Raw genomic sequence first — 17,135 nt, 5'->3', positions numbered from 1 at the left:
GACTTGTTTTCGCCGATGAAACCACGAAGAACGGGCGATCTATGCTGCGCCAACACGCCTGGTCACCTCGTGTCCAACCTGCGATTGTATCGCTTCCATTTTCACGTGGAAAACGGGTTTCATTACTGGCAGCAACTGATATCACTGTTTTTTTTGCTTGGAGGCATGTTGAAGGCACATTTACCCGAGCAGCATTTCACGAAGTATTACGCTCGAAGATTTGCCGTTTATGAATCCTTGGCCACTCCCCCGCTCAACTCTGATATTGGACAATGCCCGTATACACATGTATCAGCGAGGAGCTCGTGCATGTTGCTATCTAAAGTAGTTTTGATTGCTAAAGTTATTCGGACCGACGTCCGTTTTGCAGTTTCATAATCTAATTTTAGCACCATTGTGATTATGCTCAAAGTCCGATTAAGAAGCCCTGATAGGGTGGCAAAATTAGTGAAAGCGGCAATACATATGACTATGGAGTCCAATAATGTATATTTCCACACAAATAATCAGTGATTACAGTTCAATAAATATTTTCCTGAGGTCTGCAGTATATGTAGTTCTGGACGCCGCCGTCGTTGGTAAAACTTGAATGCTAACAGCAGTGTGGAATTGATGCAGACAGCTAGATGTGTCATGCTCTTCTACCACTGACGGTGTTTATACGCTACGCCGTGCTACCTTGGCGGGGCATATTGATGGCAAGCGAAATATCTAGAACATCCAGCTATGGTCTCCAAATGGAAAACTGTGGAGGCTCGGGAGGCTCGACAATGATGGGATATACATGTAATCTGGGGGGGGGCTGTCGATATTATATCACATAATTTGCGGCACGGAAAGTCGTCACGGCCCTTGATCCCTTCACACTAGAGATTTAAGCCACCAGAACCCACACACCAGGCTTGAGGCTTGCTCTGGTGGGGATGCCTGTGGCTATCCGACCCATTTCGGGACCGGGTCCTTCACACTAGAAAGCACAGCGTGCCGCACATCCAGAGAAATAACATTTTATTATTACTCTTTGGCAATTGACATTGAAAGATATTTTTGCCTCAAAGCAAACTGTTCTTTATCAATGCCAACTGCATCTTTCTCGTTACTGGAATGGGATGAGCTTGTAAACTTGGTGAGGAAGCTGAACGAGCCCAAAGAGAGGAGGATTCCGCGTTCTGGGTAATAAACAGTGGGCTTGTGCCGCTTTTCCCAGGGCCAGTTCGGCTTTGACGCACGTTATCAGCCTTCGGGTCACGACAGAATTGCCCTCATGTATATGTGTCGAGCCACAATGCATTGATCCCTTGTCCAGGCTGATTCCTTTTCCAGGCGCCACGCCAACAAGGTTTGCTCCGATGGTAGTCACGCACCTGACACAAACTCATTTCTTTTTACGCGTCCCGTAATCGTGATCACTGCAGTGTTTTGTACTGCCCAGCCCGATTGTTTTACTGTAATCCGACTGGGCAGTACAAAACAGTAGCAGTACTATTGCTACATGTAGTGATCGCGTGATCTGCAGTGTCAATTCCGTGTCGAGACTACTTATAATAGTGCACCACTTTCTGTAGACAGAATGACTGGAGGTCAGAGCACGAACACGTTGAATCCAACCCCAGTTCATAGCCGAACTGATTCACGTAAAAGAGAGAGAGTATAAATTGGATGGCCCCACCCTTTCTCTTTACCTTGTCAAGATCCCCGCGAATCAGATCGCTTCGAAAATCGCCCTCCAAATCCTTAATCCTAACGTACGCCACACGAGCGGCTCACTTCTCGACTGGATCTCTCTCGGCCACGTACCCCAGAGATCCGCGTCGCCCCGCCTCCGTCTCCGCTCGCCATGACCACCGCCCGCGGCCTCTCGACGCTGCTGCTGCTGCTCTGGAGCTGCGCGCGCTGCGCGTGGGCCGTGCCGGGCGCCGAGCTGACGCTGCAGCTGCCGTTCCCCGTGGCGTCGCACCCGCTGCAGCTCTCCAGCAGCCTCTTCGCGGCCTCGGAGCGCCTGCCGCTGGACGCGCGCGTGGCCAACACGTCACACACAGCACAACCCAAGCTGCTGGCCGACGTGCCGTTCCCCACGGGCGCCTGGTGGACCAACCTGGTGCTGGCCGAGGGCCAGAGCCCCGTGGCCTCGCTGCCCTACGTGCACCGCGTGCTGGACGAGAAGCTGCACGTGAGCTTCCCCTTCCGCGTCGTGGCGCCGCGCGAGATCGTGGAGGGCTTCATCTCGCAGATGGTCGTGAGCTCCAGGGCCGCGCAGGCGACGGCGGCCACAGCGGCGACGCCCGTGGCGCACCACGTGGTCAACTTCGACGCCTTCAGCACCACGCTGCGCTTCAGCCGCGGCCAGACGGAGGAGTTCCGCGTCTACCTGGTGCGCGGCTCGCCCTACGTCACCATGGAGTACGCACACAGCCGCCCCGTGCTGGAGGCCATGGACGGACTGCAGATCACGCGGTTCAAGAAGCTCGAGGGCCTCACGCTCATGAGCGGCCAGGCCGCGCCCTTCGCCACCTTCGCCGCCGAGCTCAACAACGGACAGACGTGGTACCTCTACGCGTCGGACGCGCAGCTCAAGCTCCGGCTGGACGCGAACGGCCAGGTCACGAGCGATGAGCCCTTCACGGGGGTGCTGCGCGTGGCGCTGTGCCTTAACGCCAAGGTCATGCCCTACCTGCTGGAGTCCGCGCCCGTGTACGCGGTGGGGGGTGATGTGGCCCACTCGGTGCACCCGGACGACGCCGACAAGGCGCTGCTCCAGTTCCGCTGGAAGACCAAGAGCTTCTCGACTTTCCATGGCGAGGCCGAGCAGGTCTCGGAGAAGGAGAACAACAAGCTGCTCATGGTGGCGCTGCCCCATCACATGGACGTGATGCAAGTGCAGAAGAGCGGCCAAGTGCTCGAGAAGGGCAAGAACAAGGTGCTGTCGGACCTGAGGTACACCAGCATCCGCGGACTGATGGAAGGGGTATACGGAGCGGTGTGGCACATGACTGAGACGTTACCATCTGTCGAGTGGAACTACGCAGACGACGGTCTGTTCAGCGACGACTTCAGCGGCACTTTGGAGGACGGGAACGAGTTCCGCGCCGATGACCAGCAGCTTCGACTTGATATGCGCGAGAAGGCGAAGCAGGCCATCCTGAAACAGCTCCCACTCGATGTTGATACGTACCCACTGCCGTTGAGCCCCGACTCATACAACTTTGGCAAGCAGGTTGGTCGTGACGCACGGCTACTCTTGATTGCCGACAAGTTCAGCCAGGAGGAGGTGAAGCAAAAGCTCTTGGCGAAGGTCGAAATGGAGATTGTGGAGTGGCTGGAAGCCACGAACGCCAACCACTTCGTGTACGACCAGACCTTCGGCGGTGTCATCACGAACGATGGATGGCACGACAAGGAGGCTGACTACGGCAACGGCTACTACAATGACCACCACGTACGTTCGCACATATTGGCTTGCATTGTTGGAATTTGTGTTGACTTTCCCACTCTTGTTCCACTCGTTATGTAGTTTCACTACGGATACTTCATCTACGCGCTTGCAGCGATTCGCAAGTTCGACCCGGCTTTCATCGAGAAGCACGCACAAGCTTGCGCTCTGCTCATGGGTGACATTGGCACGCCACTGCTCGATAGCAACACGACGTTTTTCAATGACCTCCCGGTGCGACTGCTGTTCCCTACGGCGCGCCACAAAGACTGGTTTGTGGGTCACTCATACGCTAGCGGCCTGTTCCCAATGGAAGTCGGCAAGTCCCAGGAGAGCAGCAGCGAGGATCTCAACGCCTATTACGCGCTTGCGCTCTTCTCGTCACTCGATGAAAAGGCCACCGAAGGCCAAGGGGACAGCTCGTACCACCAGTACGCGCGTCTACTCTTGGCGACGGAACTTCGTTCAGTGAAGAAGTACTGGCACATGGCGGAGAACTCCAAAATCTACGAGCCCGTCTTCTCGAAGAACGCTATGGTGGGTGTTGTGGGTGAGACGAATGTTGTGTACAACACGTGGTTTGGGGACCGCGCCGTTTACATCCACGGTATCAACATGCTCCCTTTCACACCGTTCACGCCGCACCTGCTCGACGAAGAATACGTTGCACGCGAGTACGCGCTCTTGAGCCAGGATCTACCTGACCTGGGCCAGTATGACATCTGGCGCTCCATTGTCGTGATGGACCACGCCATTTTAAACGCAGCGGACGCCTGGGACGAGCTCAACAACACCGTCAAGGCTTTTGACACATGGTCGTCACGCACCAATGCCATGCACTGGATCGCTACTCGCCCGTCATGGTTCGCCCAAAAGAACCGTCCCGCGCTGAGCAACCCCGACCTGGACGCTGATGACAAATGCTTCGGTTTCCCGGCTTGTGCGTCAGCGGGAGAAAACGGAACGGCGCTTATGTGTTGTGGCACGTTGCCTGGCTGCTGCCCAAGTAACCTAGGCTGCTGCCCGCAGGAAGACCCTGCTCTCTTGCCAAGCAACGCTTGCTTTGGCGAACACGAGTGTGCTGTGCTGGGACTGGGCTGCTGCAACACCATTGATGGCTGCTGTGAACCTGACCCGATCTCGGGAACCGTCTTGGGCTGCTGCAAGAACCAGCACCCAGTCATTAGCAACACGACCCATAAGGCAGTTCACGCGGCCAAGGACTCCGCGGTCTGCTATGGCGAGCCTCTTTGCGCGGCAGCCAAACTCGACTGCTGCGGTGCACCTGGAGGCTGCTGTGCAGGTTCTGGTGTCAAACTGGATTGCTGCTCGTCTGAGGCTACCGTGTCGGGTTCGTCCAGTCCGTCGCACTCGAGCAATGCAAACACTTGCCAGGGACAGCCGAAGTGTGGAGCTGCTGGTCTGGACTGCTGCGGGTGGGATGGAGGCTGCTGCAAGCCTGATCCGGTGACAGGCGCCAAGTTGGACTGCTGTCAAGACGAAGCGAGCGATGAACCTTCCACCGAGGCAATTCCTATCCGTAACGGCAATGGGCACCACGAAGATCATGATTCAGACGACAGCGCCGCAGGCGAAGGTCTCGGTGACACAGTCACCCGCATCTTCATTGGTCTCGGTGGAGCTGTCCTGTTCATTGCTGTCGTGTACGCGGTGGGCCTGTGCTACAGACGCCGCGGTTACGCCAGCATTGACGGTGACATGCGAGCGATCTACTGCGCCGGTATGATGGTTGGCGTCATTGGCTTCTTCATCTTCCTGATCGTCACATCTTAAGCGCGCCACTGACGAGATACCCCAGAGCGCAATCTTTCCCAATCGTTTTTGTCGTCCCTAGGCGATTTAACTTTTTGAAATGAAATCCACGTGCACCCACGCTCCCGTTGATGCTTACTTGGAACTAACACGCAGCTTGAACCTCAAACTCTGACGGGATGTTACGGCCGTTAGAATTGCTCGATAGCACGGCCTGAATCCATCCATCACTTGTCTTGTCCCATCAGAAACGATGATTGACTAGCTTCATCTTCACGCCTGCGAAATGTTCCATGCCTTCTACAGCACGGTAGCCAGACTCTACAGTGCCGCCGCTCTCACATGCCTACAATTGTCGCCACCACACAAGACAGCTTGAGAACGCTTTGGACATGCTGGTCGTCTGCCGGGTCTTCTGCGATAACCGGCGGGGAAAATAGCAGCAGAAGGACGATCGGCCGTCTGTTCAGAAACACAACGACTGCTCTCGCTGACCTCGCCTTGCGTTCAACTCGAACAACACCTCATGACAGCACGACACCACGTATTGAATGCAGCAACACCTCCCACGAACAAGCGCCAACTCTGGTCCAGATCTCCGGGTCCCCCAAGCTCTCTTTCTCGTCTCTTTTGAAGTCTCCCGGTTGTTAATACTCTCGAAAAGCAGCAAACAATGCAGAGCCGCTCAACGTATCGGCCGACGTAGGTAAAACAAGCAAAATCGGTCTGGTCTGGTCTGGTCTTGGTTCACGTCTGGATCCCTGCCTCTCTGCTCGTCCTGGTGGTCGCCCTGCTGTCTGTCTTGGCAGTTCCTTGGCTTGCACTCTCCCAGCACGTCGACGGCGGCGGCAGCAGCAGCTGTGGCTTCACTTAGTCCCGACGAGGCGGCGAGGCGCTGCGGCGCGGCGAGCGGCTGCGCGGGCGGGGCGAGCGGCTCCGGCTGCGCTCGCGGCCAGCGCTGCTGCTGCCACGGTCGCGGTCGCGGCGGTCCGGGGAGCGCGAGCGCGAGCGGCGGCGCGGGCGGTCGTCCCGACGGTCGTCGTAGCGGCGGTCGTCCCGGCGGTCGTCGTAGCGGCTGCTGCGTCCGCGGTCGTCTCCGTAGCGGTCGCCGCCTCCGCCGTAGCGGTCGCCTCCTCCCCCGTAGCGGTCGCCGCCGCCGCCGCCGCCGCCTCCACCGCGGGAGTAGAACTCGCGCGGGTTGTCGGGGCGGCGCTGCTTGGCGAACTGCACGCGCAGGTCGCGGCCCTGGAACTCCTGGCCCTCCATGCCGTCGATGGCGTCCTCGGCGTCGCGCTTCTCCATGAAGCGCACGAAGGCGAAGCCGCGCGACTCGTTGGAGCCGCGTGCGCGCGGGATGTACACGTCGCCGATCTCGCCGAACTTGGAGAAGAGGTCGCGCAGCTCGTCGCTCCTGCGGACAATTGGGGGGTTAGAGCGTGTAGGGAGGAGGACGGAGGGCAGAGGGCAGAGCGGAGCAGGGCGCACCCGATCTGGAACGGCACGTTGTCCACCTTGAGCGTGAACATGTTGTCGACGTTGGGGGGCGCCATGGCTGCCTGGGCGCGCGTGACGGACGGACGGACGGACGGAGCGACTGGCGGGTGGCGTCGGGTCGGCCGGTTCGGAAGTGGCCCAGAGCGCGCGGAAACGGACGTCATCGTGTGGACCACGTGGGAAGTGCCACACATGGACAGCATAAAGGCAGTAGTGTGCTGTTAAGTACGATTTGGATTGAAGAGCATAAAGGATGGTCCAGCTACGACACTTGGACAGCATAAAGGCAGTAGAAGCGTTTCCAACGTTAAAACGCCTCAACGAACGTTAAACGTTTTTTGCACAAACGCTTGTAACAAACAATACTCTAGCCACCGAAACAGTATCCCTTGCTCAAAGCTGCAAGTGCTTCTAAAGAGCAGGCACAGCGGCATGTCGGCTGGTACAAGCCATGTCGCCACCAATACACCAACCAAAGCTCGCGCGTCGGCAGCGCTCAAGCGGCACTGTTACTTGGGCACCCGCTGGCTCAATCAGCGCCCCGAGGAACCTGTCGTCAGCCTCGTTCTCACGCAGGGTGTCAAGATGCTGCGTCAGTGCGCTGGGTGACCCGCAGTGTGCACATTGGGGCCGTGCGAGTCGTGCTGGTGGTTAGCCACCTGTGGCGGCGGCTTCTGTTTTTTCCGTTGTTATTGTTGTTGCCACGTCGTTACTTTACAAAGGTTAAATGCGCACAATACAATATTGGTTAACTATGTATATCAAGGGTATCCAAAGCCCCGACACCCGACAGTTTTTGAAAAACCCACCCTTCGCAAAAACTATGTGAATTTCGCTCGGTGGCGATGACGGGTTGTTTATTCTAAGTTACTCTAAGCTAAGCTGTTTGATTTATTTTGAATAAAAAATGCAGTGATAACAATGTAATAATTGTCTTTAACAGGAGGATCGAATAAAATACATTAAATGTATTACAAATACTTTTAATTGATATGACAATTTAGTTTGTTCTAGCACTGGCATATTATTGATAATGGGAAATTGTGTTTCGGGTTTGTTATTTTAAGACAATTGTGAATCGAGTCCGTTGTTGTCAAACTACATATTCATATGTAGTTTAGAAAAGCTGAGCGTACCCTGCATTTAAAGCATAAAACGATACCCTATCGCCAATGTGTACCACGTAGATCAATCGCACCTACTATAAGCCTACTTCTCACCGTTATATGCATGTGTACGTGACCAACGTTAAAACAGATTCATTTAAACACAGGATAGAGAGAGCTAATGTAAATTAAGGCAGGTTAAAAATAATTGGTTGATGTGTTGGATAAGGTGATAACTATAATAATATAACTGTTACGAAATATGAGTATATTTTACACTATATTATATTTTCAAAATTGGTTTCTAAAATTGTGCGTAGTAACGCTCTATTTCAGCTTGAAATTATTTTTAAGTGGTGTTACGGTACAGTTTAGGAGCAGGGCACAGTTTGAATACAGGGTCCACTTTAGGTACTCGTTCAGTTTAGGTACAAGGTACATTGTGGATACGGTTTTCTAAACTTTTGAAAAATTTCACGAAGCGTTTAAATTGAACATAACGGACCCAAATCGTAATTACTTTGAAATATCGGACCCGAAACAGAATTTCCCCAATTGGAAAAGCATTATCATTTCTACATTGTTTTTTTGATATTTAAGACCCTAACTTGACTAATTTGATAACGGATAATGCCAATTTGTATACGGTACACAATTCCTGTATTATACCTTCAGTTACCAAAAGGTACTCAAATTGGATCGGTACACTAATTCTAGTCGCGTCGTAAGCTCATCGAAACAGTCCTCACTGAGGGCACCTCCGTTGTCGCTCACGTCGTTACCATTTTCTCCAATGCCCTCCTTCCACTTTGAGCAAAAGAGCCCACATACCAATCTCCAAATCTTGGAGAAAACCCAGCTGCTGCCACGGAGCGCTCAACGACGTCAGCTGAAACATCGCGCCAAGCGACGTTCACCCAGTTCGCCACGGTCTCAACCGATGGCAGCTTTGGATTTCCTCCACGAGAGCAGAGCACATCATCAGACTTCTTCCAGCTGTCAGTGATGGGCGACAGTTTGTCCTTGAACGACTTGTAGATCCCGATATCACCCGCTTGCACGTAGAGTGTCAATCCGCCTGGGATGACGAACACCTGCACCCCTTTCGCGGTGCACCGAGCCTTCACCATCTTGGAGATGTGTGCACGCAATGCTGTCCCAGACCAGCGCTTTTCCCTGCGAACACGTGTCGAAAATGGGGGGAAACACCAGATCCAGCCAACGAGTGAGAAGGGCCGAGTCGACCCATGCCTTGGGTTGGTTCACGACGTAGACGTTGCCGTAGCGCTCGATCTTGCCATCCTGCTTGGCCCCTTTCCAAACAACCAGCAGGGCAGATTGTGGCCGGTTGTCGTGACGGCCAGCACAGCCGTTACCCGCATGGCAGGGGATACGCACACAGTCTCCGAGTTCAAGTGTAGTGGGTCTAACTTGACTCACTACTTTAGCTTACACGTCGCGCTGCGTGTATGAGGAAGCGTAAGTACTTAGTAATTACTTAGGTTAATTATATTTGAATACACAAATATAATTTAAATCAGAAAGACACCAAAGCTATTAGTTTAGGTAAATTGAGAACTGTATTGTTTGTAAATTGATCTTCCTCCTAAATCTGCTAAAACTGTTTATCATCTATGAAAGGGGTTGACAGCGGCTGACTGTCAGAGCCCCGCTAATATGCACGTCTCTAATTGGTAGAAAGATGCTGCTTTCTACCAATAGGATCTTTGGGTAGGTGTGGACCACTCATTGTGGTGGCCCACTTCAATGTATCCATTGGTGTGACTTACACCAAGGTGAGGAAGTGTCTAAAACTTTTAACAAATATCCTATCTGTTAAATTCACAAGTGACTTGTGGCCACTTGTACGTGTAACCCCGTTACATCAAGTTTCATAAACGCCCCTAAACTGTGAGCATTATTGACAGTCTGGCGAGACTGTTGACAGTCTGAGCAGATCCACACTATCAGCTCTTCCATATGGTGTACACAGCACGGCCCGTATTGCGCAGATGCGTACCTCGGTAAGGCTGTAGCAGCGAAAGACAAGTCTTCATGCAACTAGTTACTACCAACTGTGCTAACTATTATAGTTTTACCGCTTGATTCTCTAGAAGCTTCCGTTATCGATCAGCGAGAGCAGACCATCCAAAATTAACGGTTGCATACCTCTCCATCAGTTGCGCCACGTTTGGTAGCACGGCCGTAAGGCCTCCGCGCGATATTAACCGCAAACACTAAGCCTAATGTGCTAAAGTAACGAAATGGTCGTGTTTGCTTTACTACTTCCCACTATAATGCCTTTCAGCTTTGGTATATACGATATAAGGTTGGTGTGGTGCATGATATGACTAGTCATTAGCAACAATATTTCTAGTATACATCAAATACCAAAAGTGTTGTAGAATACAACGATCTTGTAACAATGAAGCTCGTATTAAGTTCTCAGCTATGTATTTCGCGTCTAGTCGCTTTCGTTGTGCTCGTTACACCATCCCCCCTTAAGGTTAGACGCGCGGGGTCTCCGCACGTCAATCTTCGGAATTGACCATTCGTCAATTCTCCGCGTTTGGAGAAGAAATCCGCGCTCATTCAACGATGAGCGCGCCTCAAGAGAAGAAGACTTCAAAGTCGGTGGAGAGTCATCTCTCCATCGATGACTACTTCGAGCGCCAAAAGGCGAAGTATGGCGACGTCGTCGATTTCGACGACGACGATGAAGATATGGAGGGCGAGGAGGACTCGCCCTCTAAGCACAAAGACTCAGTGTCGAGCGAATCGCTCGACCCTCATGCCAAGAACATTCGCCCGCGTGAAGGGGACGAATCGGACACTTCGAGTTCGAAGCGTTCGCGAACTGAGAGCGATACCCCACTCGCTTCCGCTGGGGCTCTCAGTACTCCGCGCGCTGCGCCTGCAGCGCGCGATCCGTGGATGCCGTCCGCGTCCGAGATCACGGACCGGTATGGGAACTCGGTACCTCCGAATGAGGTGCCGCTGTACGTATGCAGCGCCATCAAAGATGACGCTGTGGCTGCCGAGCTGCACTTTGATGCGGAAATGCATCAAAGGCGCGATTACTACATCGGACTCTTTCATGAGCTCCGATGGTTTCAAAGCAAGAAGACCTCTTCTCGCAGCAAAGTGCCCGAGTGGCAGGCACTTTGTCAAAGTTGGAACGCCTGTGTTGAAAACTTCAACAAGAAACCGAGTGCTTACCGTGAACGGATTAAGCAAGCGCGTGATCGCTTCGAGACGTACTCGAAGCGTGGAAAGTTGGAGCAACTCCACGTTGCTGCGGAGGAGGCTAATGTGCCGTACGCTGTGCCCGAGGGCTTTCAGTGCACGAAGTGCTTCCCAGGCGCGGTCCGCTTGAACGACCGCGACCTGAACGGGTGCACGTCGTTCCGTGTGCCCGAGAGTCTCAAAGAGCTCCGTGCTAAGTTCTTAGCACGTGAGGGTTCTGGCGCTAGCGATGATCGCAGCGCTCGTATTACTTCCGCTGCGCCAGCGCGTACTGCTCCTCGTACGCCCTCACCATTTCCGGAACGTCCTCCAGCAAGACGTTCCGCGGCTCCCATGTATCTTGATGGGGAGGAAATCCTCTCCAACGAATACGAAAACGAGCCCCTTGAGGGTTCGTTTTCGGGATACTATGGTCAACAATCCGCTCAACAATCCAGCGGGTTGAGCCGCGGGCGTCACGGATCGGCGGTGGCGGGGGTGGGAACACGTCCCGGGTATGATCAGCCCCGGGCTGATCAGTATGCGCCTCTCCACGACCGGGTGACCGCCGTGGAGCGTTTGCAGGGCGCTGAGTTCGCCGCCCTGAAACAGGAGCTGGCGAACCAGAAGGCCCAAGTCGCGGCGGTTTCGCAGACCGCCTCGGATATCCAGGTCGAGCTGGGGACCCGATGAAGGGGTTGCTCCAGCGCGTCCGCGCGCTGGAGGAGAGGCTGCTCGTCGCCGAGGCCAAGGCTTCCGCTTCTGCCTCGGCTCCTGCCGAGGCTTCGGGTCAGCCGAGCTAGATGGCTCGTGCTGCAGGTATGGCTTCAGCCGTCCGACGTAAAAGGTCGGATGGAGGCGCATGCTAGACGGTATGTCTAGCGTGTATGCGTTGCCGTGCCGTGCCAACACAGTGAACGGCCCGATGAAGCGCGGAGCAAGCTTGCTTGCTCGGAAGTCCGAAACTGCATGTTTAGGCAGGTTTTGTGTAGCTAACAAAACTAATGAACCAACTTTAAATTCATTTGTGTTGCCTCTGCCCGCATTGTCTGCGTTCAGCTTCTGTTGATCAACAGAAGCTGCTATTGTGTCTTGGACAAACCGAATCACGGCTTGTCTTTTGGTGATGAAACTGATTGCATCCGAGCTGAAGTCATTCAGCTCGCTCTCCGCTAGAGGCCCGGCCTCTGCGTGGTTCTTTGCGGTGTCTGCGCCCTGCGCAGACCCGTGGTCGTTGGCCATGTTGTTGGGGGAGTCTGCGCCCTGCGCAGACTCACGTGGTTTGTCCATTGTTGCAGCTGACACTGTGCAAGTGTCAGCGGTTTTCTGCGGCTGCTGTATTGCAGTCGTAGATCCTCCCCCACTTAAAGTGGGAGCCATCACTCCGAGTAAACTCGGTAGACGTGGATGCCGCATGGCATTCACGTAGAACGGTGTATGCCCGGTCGAGGCATGCACTGAGTTATTGATGGCAAACTCTGCCATCGGTAAGCACTCGCTCCAGTAGTGGAACGAGTGAGCGTAGCTCTTCAACATATCGACGAGCACGCGATTCACGCGCTCGGTTTGACCGTCCGTCTGCGGATGATCCGCTGTCGACATGGAAAGCTGGCTCCCAAGAAGTGTAAACACTTCTTGCCACAGGTGCGCTGTGAAGCGCGGGTCTCTGTCCGACACGATGTCGGACGGCATGCCATGGTGTTTGAACACCATGTCGACGAGCAGACGGGCCGTCTGCTTCGCGGTCACCTCTGCTGGCACCGCAGCAAGATGTACCATCTTGCTGAAACGGTCTACAAAGACCACAACACCGGTGTTCCCTCCGCTGTCCGGGGGAAGACCAAAGATGAAGTCCAAAGACATGGACTTCCAACACTCCGACGGAGTCGGTAGTGATTGCAGTGGAGCCTGCGCGAATGGCGCAGGCTTTACGCGTTGGCATACCTCGCAAGCACGGATGTACTTGCGCACCCACTTATACTGGTGGTGCCAGTAGAAGTCGCGCGTGAGAAGGACGTAAGTCTTCTCACGTCCGAGATGTCCCGCAGTCGGGGCATCGTGATACTCGTACATGATCCTGAGTCGCAGGTCATGGTCATTTGGCACGACAACGCGATCCGCGTTGTCGTCGACTGCGTTGTAAAGTAGCAGTCCTTCGTGCACACGAAAGCGGTGTGCACGTGCTCGAAGGTGCTTGGGCAGCTTCTGACGGGACTTGTCAGAAGGCGCTGTGCCATAGGCCAGCAAGAGCTTCGCGTCCGCGTCCGCGTCGTGCGCGTACGCGGCCTTCACATCATCCAACAGAGATGATGTGTGTTTGCTCGATCGCATGGCGTCAATGGCATTGACGTCAACAGCTCCTGCATAGTCCGGCCGACGTGATAACGCGTCGGCCACCACGTTCAATATTCCGGGTTTGTATTCGACCCGGAAGTTATACTCCGCAAAGAATGAGAGCCATCTCGCCATTCTTTGTGAAATGTGTGGCGACTTCACTGCGGTGCGCAGTGAAGCATGGTCGGTGTAGACCACAAATGGTCTACTCCCAAGCAAGTACACTCGGAACTTTGCGAGTGCATACTTCATGGCAAGGAGTTCCTTGTCATGCACCGGATAGTTGCGCTCAGCTGGCTTCAGCTGACGCGATTGGTAGTAGACGACACGATCACGGCCCTCGTGATCGTGCTGCATTAACGCGCATCCGATCGCGAAATCGGATGCGTCACACACTACGTGAAATGGGCGATCTTGGTCAGCCACTGCCAAGATCGGCGCCTCAGTCAAGCCCCGCTTGACTGCATCGAATGCCTTTTGGCAATCGCGTGTCCAATTCCACACAGCTTCTTTCTTAAGAAGCTGTGACAGCGGGCGGATCTTGCCCGCATAGTCCTCCACGTACTTGCACAAGTACGTGGCCAAGCCAAGGAACTGCCTCAGTTCCTTGACACTTGAAGGCGTTGGCCATTCGTTAATCACTCTGACCTTTTCCGGGTCAGGGCGAACACCATTTTTCCCTACGAGACACCCGAGGACGGGTATCTCGCTTGCCCCGAAGATGCACTTCTTCAGGTTCGCGTAGAGCTTATGTTTTCGCATAAGCTCAAGTAGCTTCCGGAGATGCACCCTGTGCATCTCTATGTCGGTCTTCCCGTCCACAGCTCGGCTGTAGATGAATACATCATCGAAGTAGCTCGGCGCGAAGTCGCGCACCGAGCGCAACAAGTGCGTCACGCACCTGTTGAAGGTCGCAGGGCGTTCTTAAGCCCCTGCAGCATTACTAGCCACTCCCAGAGCATGCCGCTTGGCGTGCTCACTGCCGTGAGAGGAATATCGCTCTCACGCATTAGGATTTGATAAAATCCGTCTCGCAAGTCGAGAGCACTGTAAACGGTGCTCCCGGCCATCGAATCGATGATAACATCTTTTCGCGGTATCGGCGTCTGCGCCGGTACCGTCGCATCGTTCAGCTTGTTGTAGGCATGAACGATGCGCCATCCGCCCTGTGGCTTCTTGACACAGAACGTCGGAGCACTGTGCGGGGACTTTGATTCCCGCACTTGTCCTGCCTTACGACGACTTTCAAAGAAGTCGTAGATCGCTTTTACTTGTTCTCGCGGCAGTGGCCACTGCCGCGTGACACAATACTTCGTGCCCGGCACGAGATTGATCTCGTGCTGAATGCCCTTATCCTGCGGAAGCTCTGCAGGAATCTCTTCCGGGAGTACGTCTTTGTACTCCCTCAACAATTCGTAATAGGGACTCGACTTCAGCGAGTCCCAACCTTGTTCCTCAAAGCGCTCTCGCTTCGTCTTCGCACTGAGAGTGTCTTCACTCTCAGTGGTACTTCCCATGAAGAGCTGCCTCAGCTCTTCGCTCTCGCTCGCCGTTCTTCCGCTGTCCGAAAGAACGCAGACTTGATCGATGCGTCCATCGTGCAAGTCGCGCGTGAAGCGATTCCAGCTCATGGCTGGAAGCGAAGTCAACTCCGACGCCGTCGTCGGAGGACTAGCGAGTTCCATGTCACGATACTGGAATCCAGTATCGGTGCGCGTCAAGACGCTTAGCGTCTTGACATTCGGTGTCACCGCCGCAGTCTGCCCAGCAGACTGCTCTTGTTGCGTCTCGGTCCCGGACCGAGACTTGCGCAGCGTTTTTCGCTTGCGCCGTCTTCTTGTTGTGCGGAGCCGGGCTCCGCACAGTTGTTCTTCTGGTCCAGGCCCGGCCGTGGACAGTTGTTCGCCGGCGGACCCTGTCTGCGGGCGCGCGATATCAAGCCCGGCTTGATCGCATGGCGCTTCGTCGTGCAGCCCGGCTGCACGACAGCATGCAAATTGCGTCAGTGCGGTACGTTTGCAACCGTCCGCACTGTTTGCAGCGTCAACTCCCGGAGTTGACACGCCTTCGTCACCTCGACGCCATTCATTGGCGGAGCCGCTCATGACCGAGGGTGCGTCGGCTCCCGGAGCCGACGCGTCGTTGTCGACCTGACCGCTTCGGGTCAGGGACTGTCCCTTGCACGCTTGAACGTGGGTGTTGGTTCCCGGAACCAACACATCTTTTTCTTCCGACGTCGGCAGCATTGCCGACGTTGGTCTCACTTGTGCGCGCCCTCGCGCACTTCTTGGGCACTCTGGGACAGCAGCATAAAGCGCTGTCTCGACTGGTGAGCCGCGCGCACCTGCTGGTGCGTGCGCTGCGGTAACAGGGCCATCGCTCTCTGTTCCGCTGTCGCGTCCAAAGCGCACGAGCGTGCGCTTCTTCCAGTCTATCACCGGATCATGCCGTGCAAGCCACGGCATGCCCATTACTACGTCGAACTTATCGTCCAGGTCCAGGACGATAAAGTGTTCGACAAACATTCGTTGTTTGTACGAGAAGTGCACGTTCACGACGCGCTTCTCAGTCTTCACGATGGCACCTGTTGTCAGTCGTACCTCCAGAAGACTTCGAGGTACATTTACCTCCTCGAAGTCAAGTCTCGGTAAGCTCCGCAGTCGAACAAAGTTGTTCGACGCGCCTGAATCCACCAAAGCTCGAAGAGAGTCACTCGCTCTCTTCGAGTAAACCTTCAAGATGACTAGGTTCGGCCTGTCATCTTGTTTCTTGTAGTGAGAGCTGGTCTCACTGGGGACTGCAGTCCTCAGTGTCGCGTGCCCGATGTCGGCACGCGCGACTGCATTACCAGTAGGGCGCCCCGCGCCTACTGGATGTTCGCGTTTTTTGTTGGTCCGCGGCGATGCCTAGCATCGCCACGACGGCCACCTCCAGGGGGCATGGGAGCTGTGCACTCCCGTGCAAAGTGACCGATCCTTCCGCAACGGAAGCATCGCACGTTACCTCCCTGCTGCTGGTAACCAGCAGTTGTTGCGCTCGAGAGGTCCATTGGTTCCGGACCTCCCGTCCTCGCTACCGGGCGTGGTTGCGGCCTCGGCACGTTCACATGCAGTTTAGCCTGCCGCAGGCTAAACTCTTCTTGCATGGCAAGAGTAATCGCAGCTTCGAGAGTACTCGGGTACTCTCGGAAGAGATAGGTCTTCACGGGCCCATCTCTAAGTCCTTTCATGAACGTGACGACCTTGGTCGCCTCGTCAATCGGGTTAGTCACGATATTTGATACCAAGTATCGTGCGCGCTGCGCGTAAGCATGGACGTCATGCTTACCCTGCTGAAGGTCGAGGAACTCCGCCCTCGACCGGAACTCGTTTTGCGGGGGCTCAAACGCTTGTTTGAGCTCCTCCTTGAATACTTCGTACGTGCTGAAGCACGTAGGATCGGAGAGTCGGCGTCCATACGCCCAACTCCTTGCGCGTCCGCCAAGGCAGGACATGGCGAACGCGACCTTCGACAGCGGGTCGACGATGCGTCGAGCCGCTATGGCTGTGTCGAGTTCGACAAGCCATCGGAGGAGAGGCTCGCCCTCTCTTCCCACGTAATTGCTTACGCTCAACTTTAATGGTTGAGCACGCGGTGTCGTCCCTGACGACGCCGTCACTGAGGAAGCAGCGTCACGCTGCTCCTTCATGATGAACCCCAGAGCAACACCATGTTGCTCCGTCGGCGATAGTGTACGCAGCATTGTAGCTATCGCCGCTTCTCCAATGACTGTT

General features: G+C 54.8%; 3 protein-coding genes across 3 annotated transcripts; 1 reads left to right on the top strand and 2 right to left on the bottom strand.

Annotated features, from left to right (window-relative positions):
• Positions 1-1,837: 1,837 nt before the first annotated feature.
• Positions 1,838-5,224, top strand: IUM83_06032 (putative endo-1,3-beta-glucanase; the record flags this gene model as incomplete). Its single annotated transcript, XM_067930205.1, has 2 exons — positions 1,838-3,436; positions 3,512-5,224. 2 exons carry the CDS (start codon positions 1,838-1,840, stop codon positions 5,222-5,224), a joined length of 3,312 nt encoding a protein of 1,103 aa, XP_067782561.1.
• Positions 5,225-6,073: 849 nt separating this feature from the next.
• IUM83_06031 (serine/arginine-rich splicing factor 2-like) lies at positions 6,074-6,753 on the bottom strand (the record flags this gene model as incomplete). Its single annotated transcript, XM_067930204.1, has 2 exons — positions 6,074-6,614; positions 6,689-6,753. The coding sequence occupies 2 exons, from the start codon at positions 6,751-6,753 to the stop codon at positions 6,074-6,076; spliced, it is 606 nt and encodes a 201-aa protein (XP_067782697.1).
• A 1,725-nt stretch (positions 6,754-8,478) lies between these two features.
• IUM83_06030 (Pogo transposable element with KRAB domainlike) lies at positions 8,479-8,933 on the bottom strand (the record flags this gene model as incomplete). The annotated part of the gene is made up of 2 exons (XM_067930203.1): positions 8,479-8,610; positions 8,685-8,933. The coding sequence occupies 2 exons, from the start codon at positions 8,931-8,933 to the stop codon at positions 8,479-8,481; spliced, it is 381 nt and encodes a 126-aa protein (XP_067782557.1).
• Between the last annotated feature and the right edge of the window lie 8,202 nt (positions 8,934-17,135).

The sequence above is a fragment of the Phytophthora cinnamomi genome, assembly GCF_018691715.1.
Source record: "Phytophthora cinnamomi strain GKB4 chromosome Unknown Contig104, whole genome shotgun sequence".
NCBI classification, from domain to species: Eukaryota; Oomycota; class Peronosporomycetes; order Peronosporales; family Peronosporaceae; genus Phytophthora; species Phytophthora cinnamomi.
The sequence above is the reverse complement of the archived record's forward strand: the minus strand, read 5'-3'. Positions and strand labels throughout refer to the sequence as shown.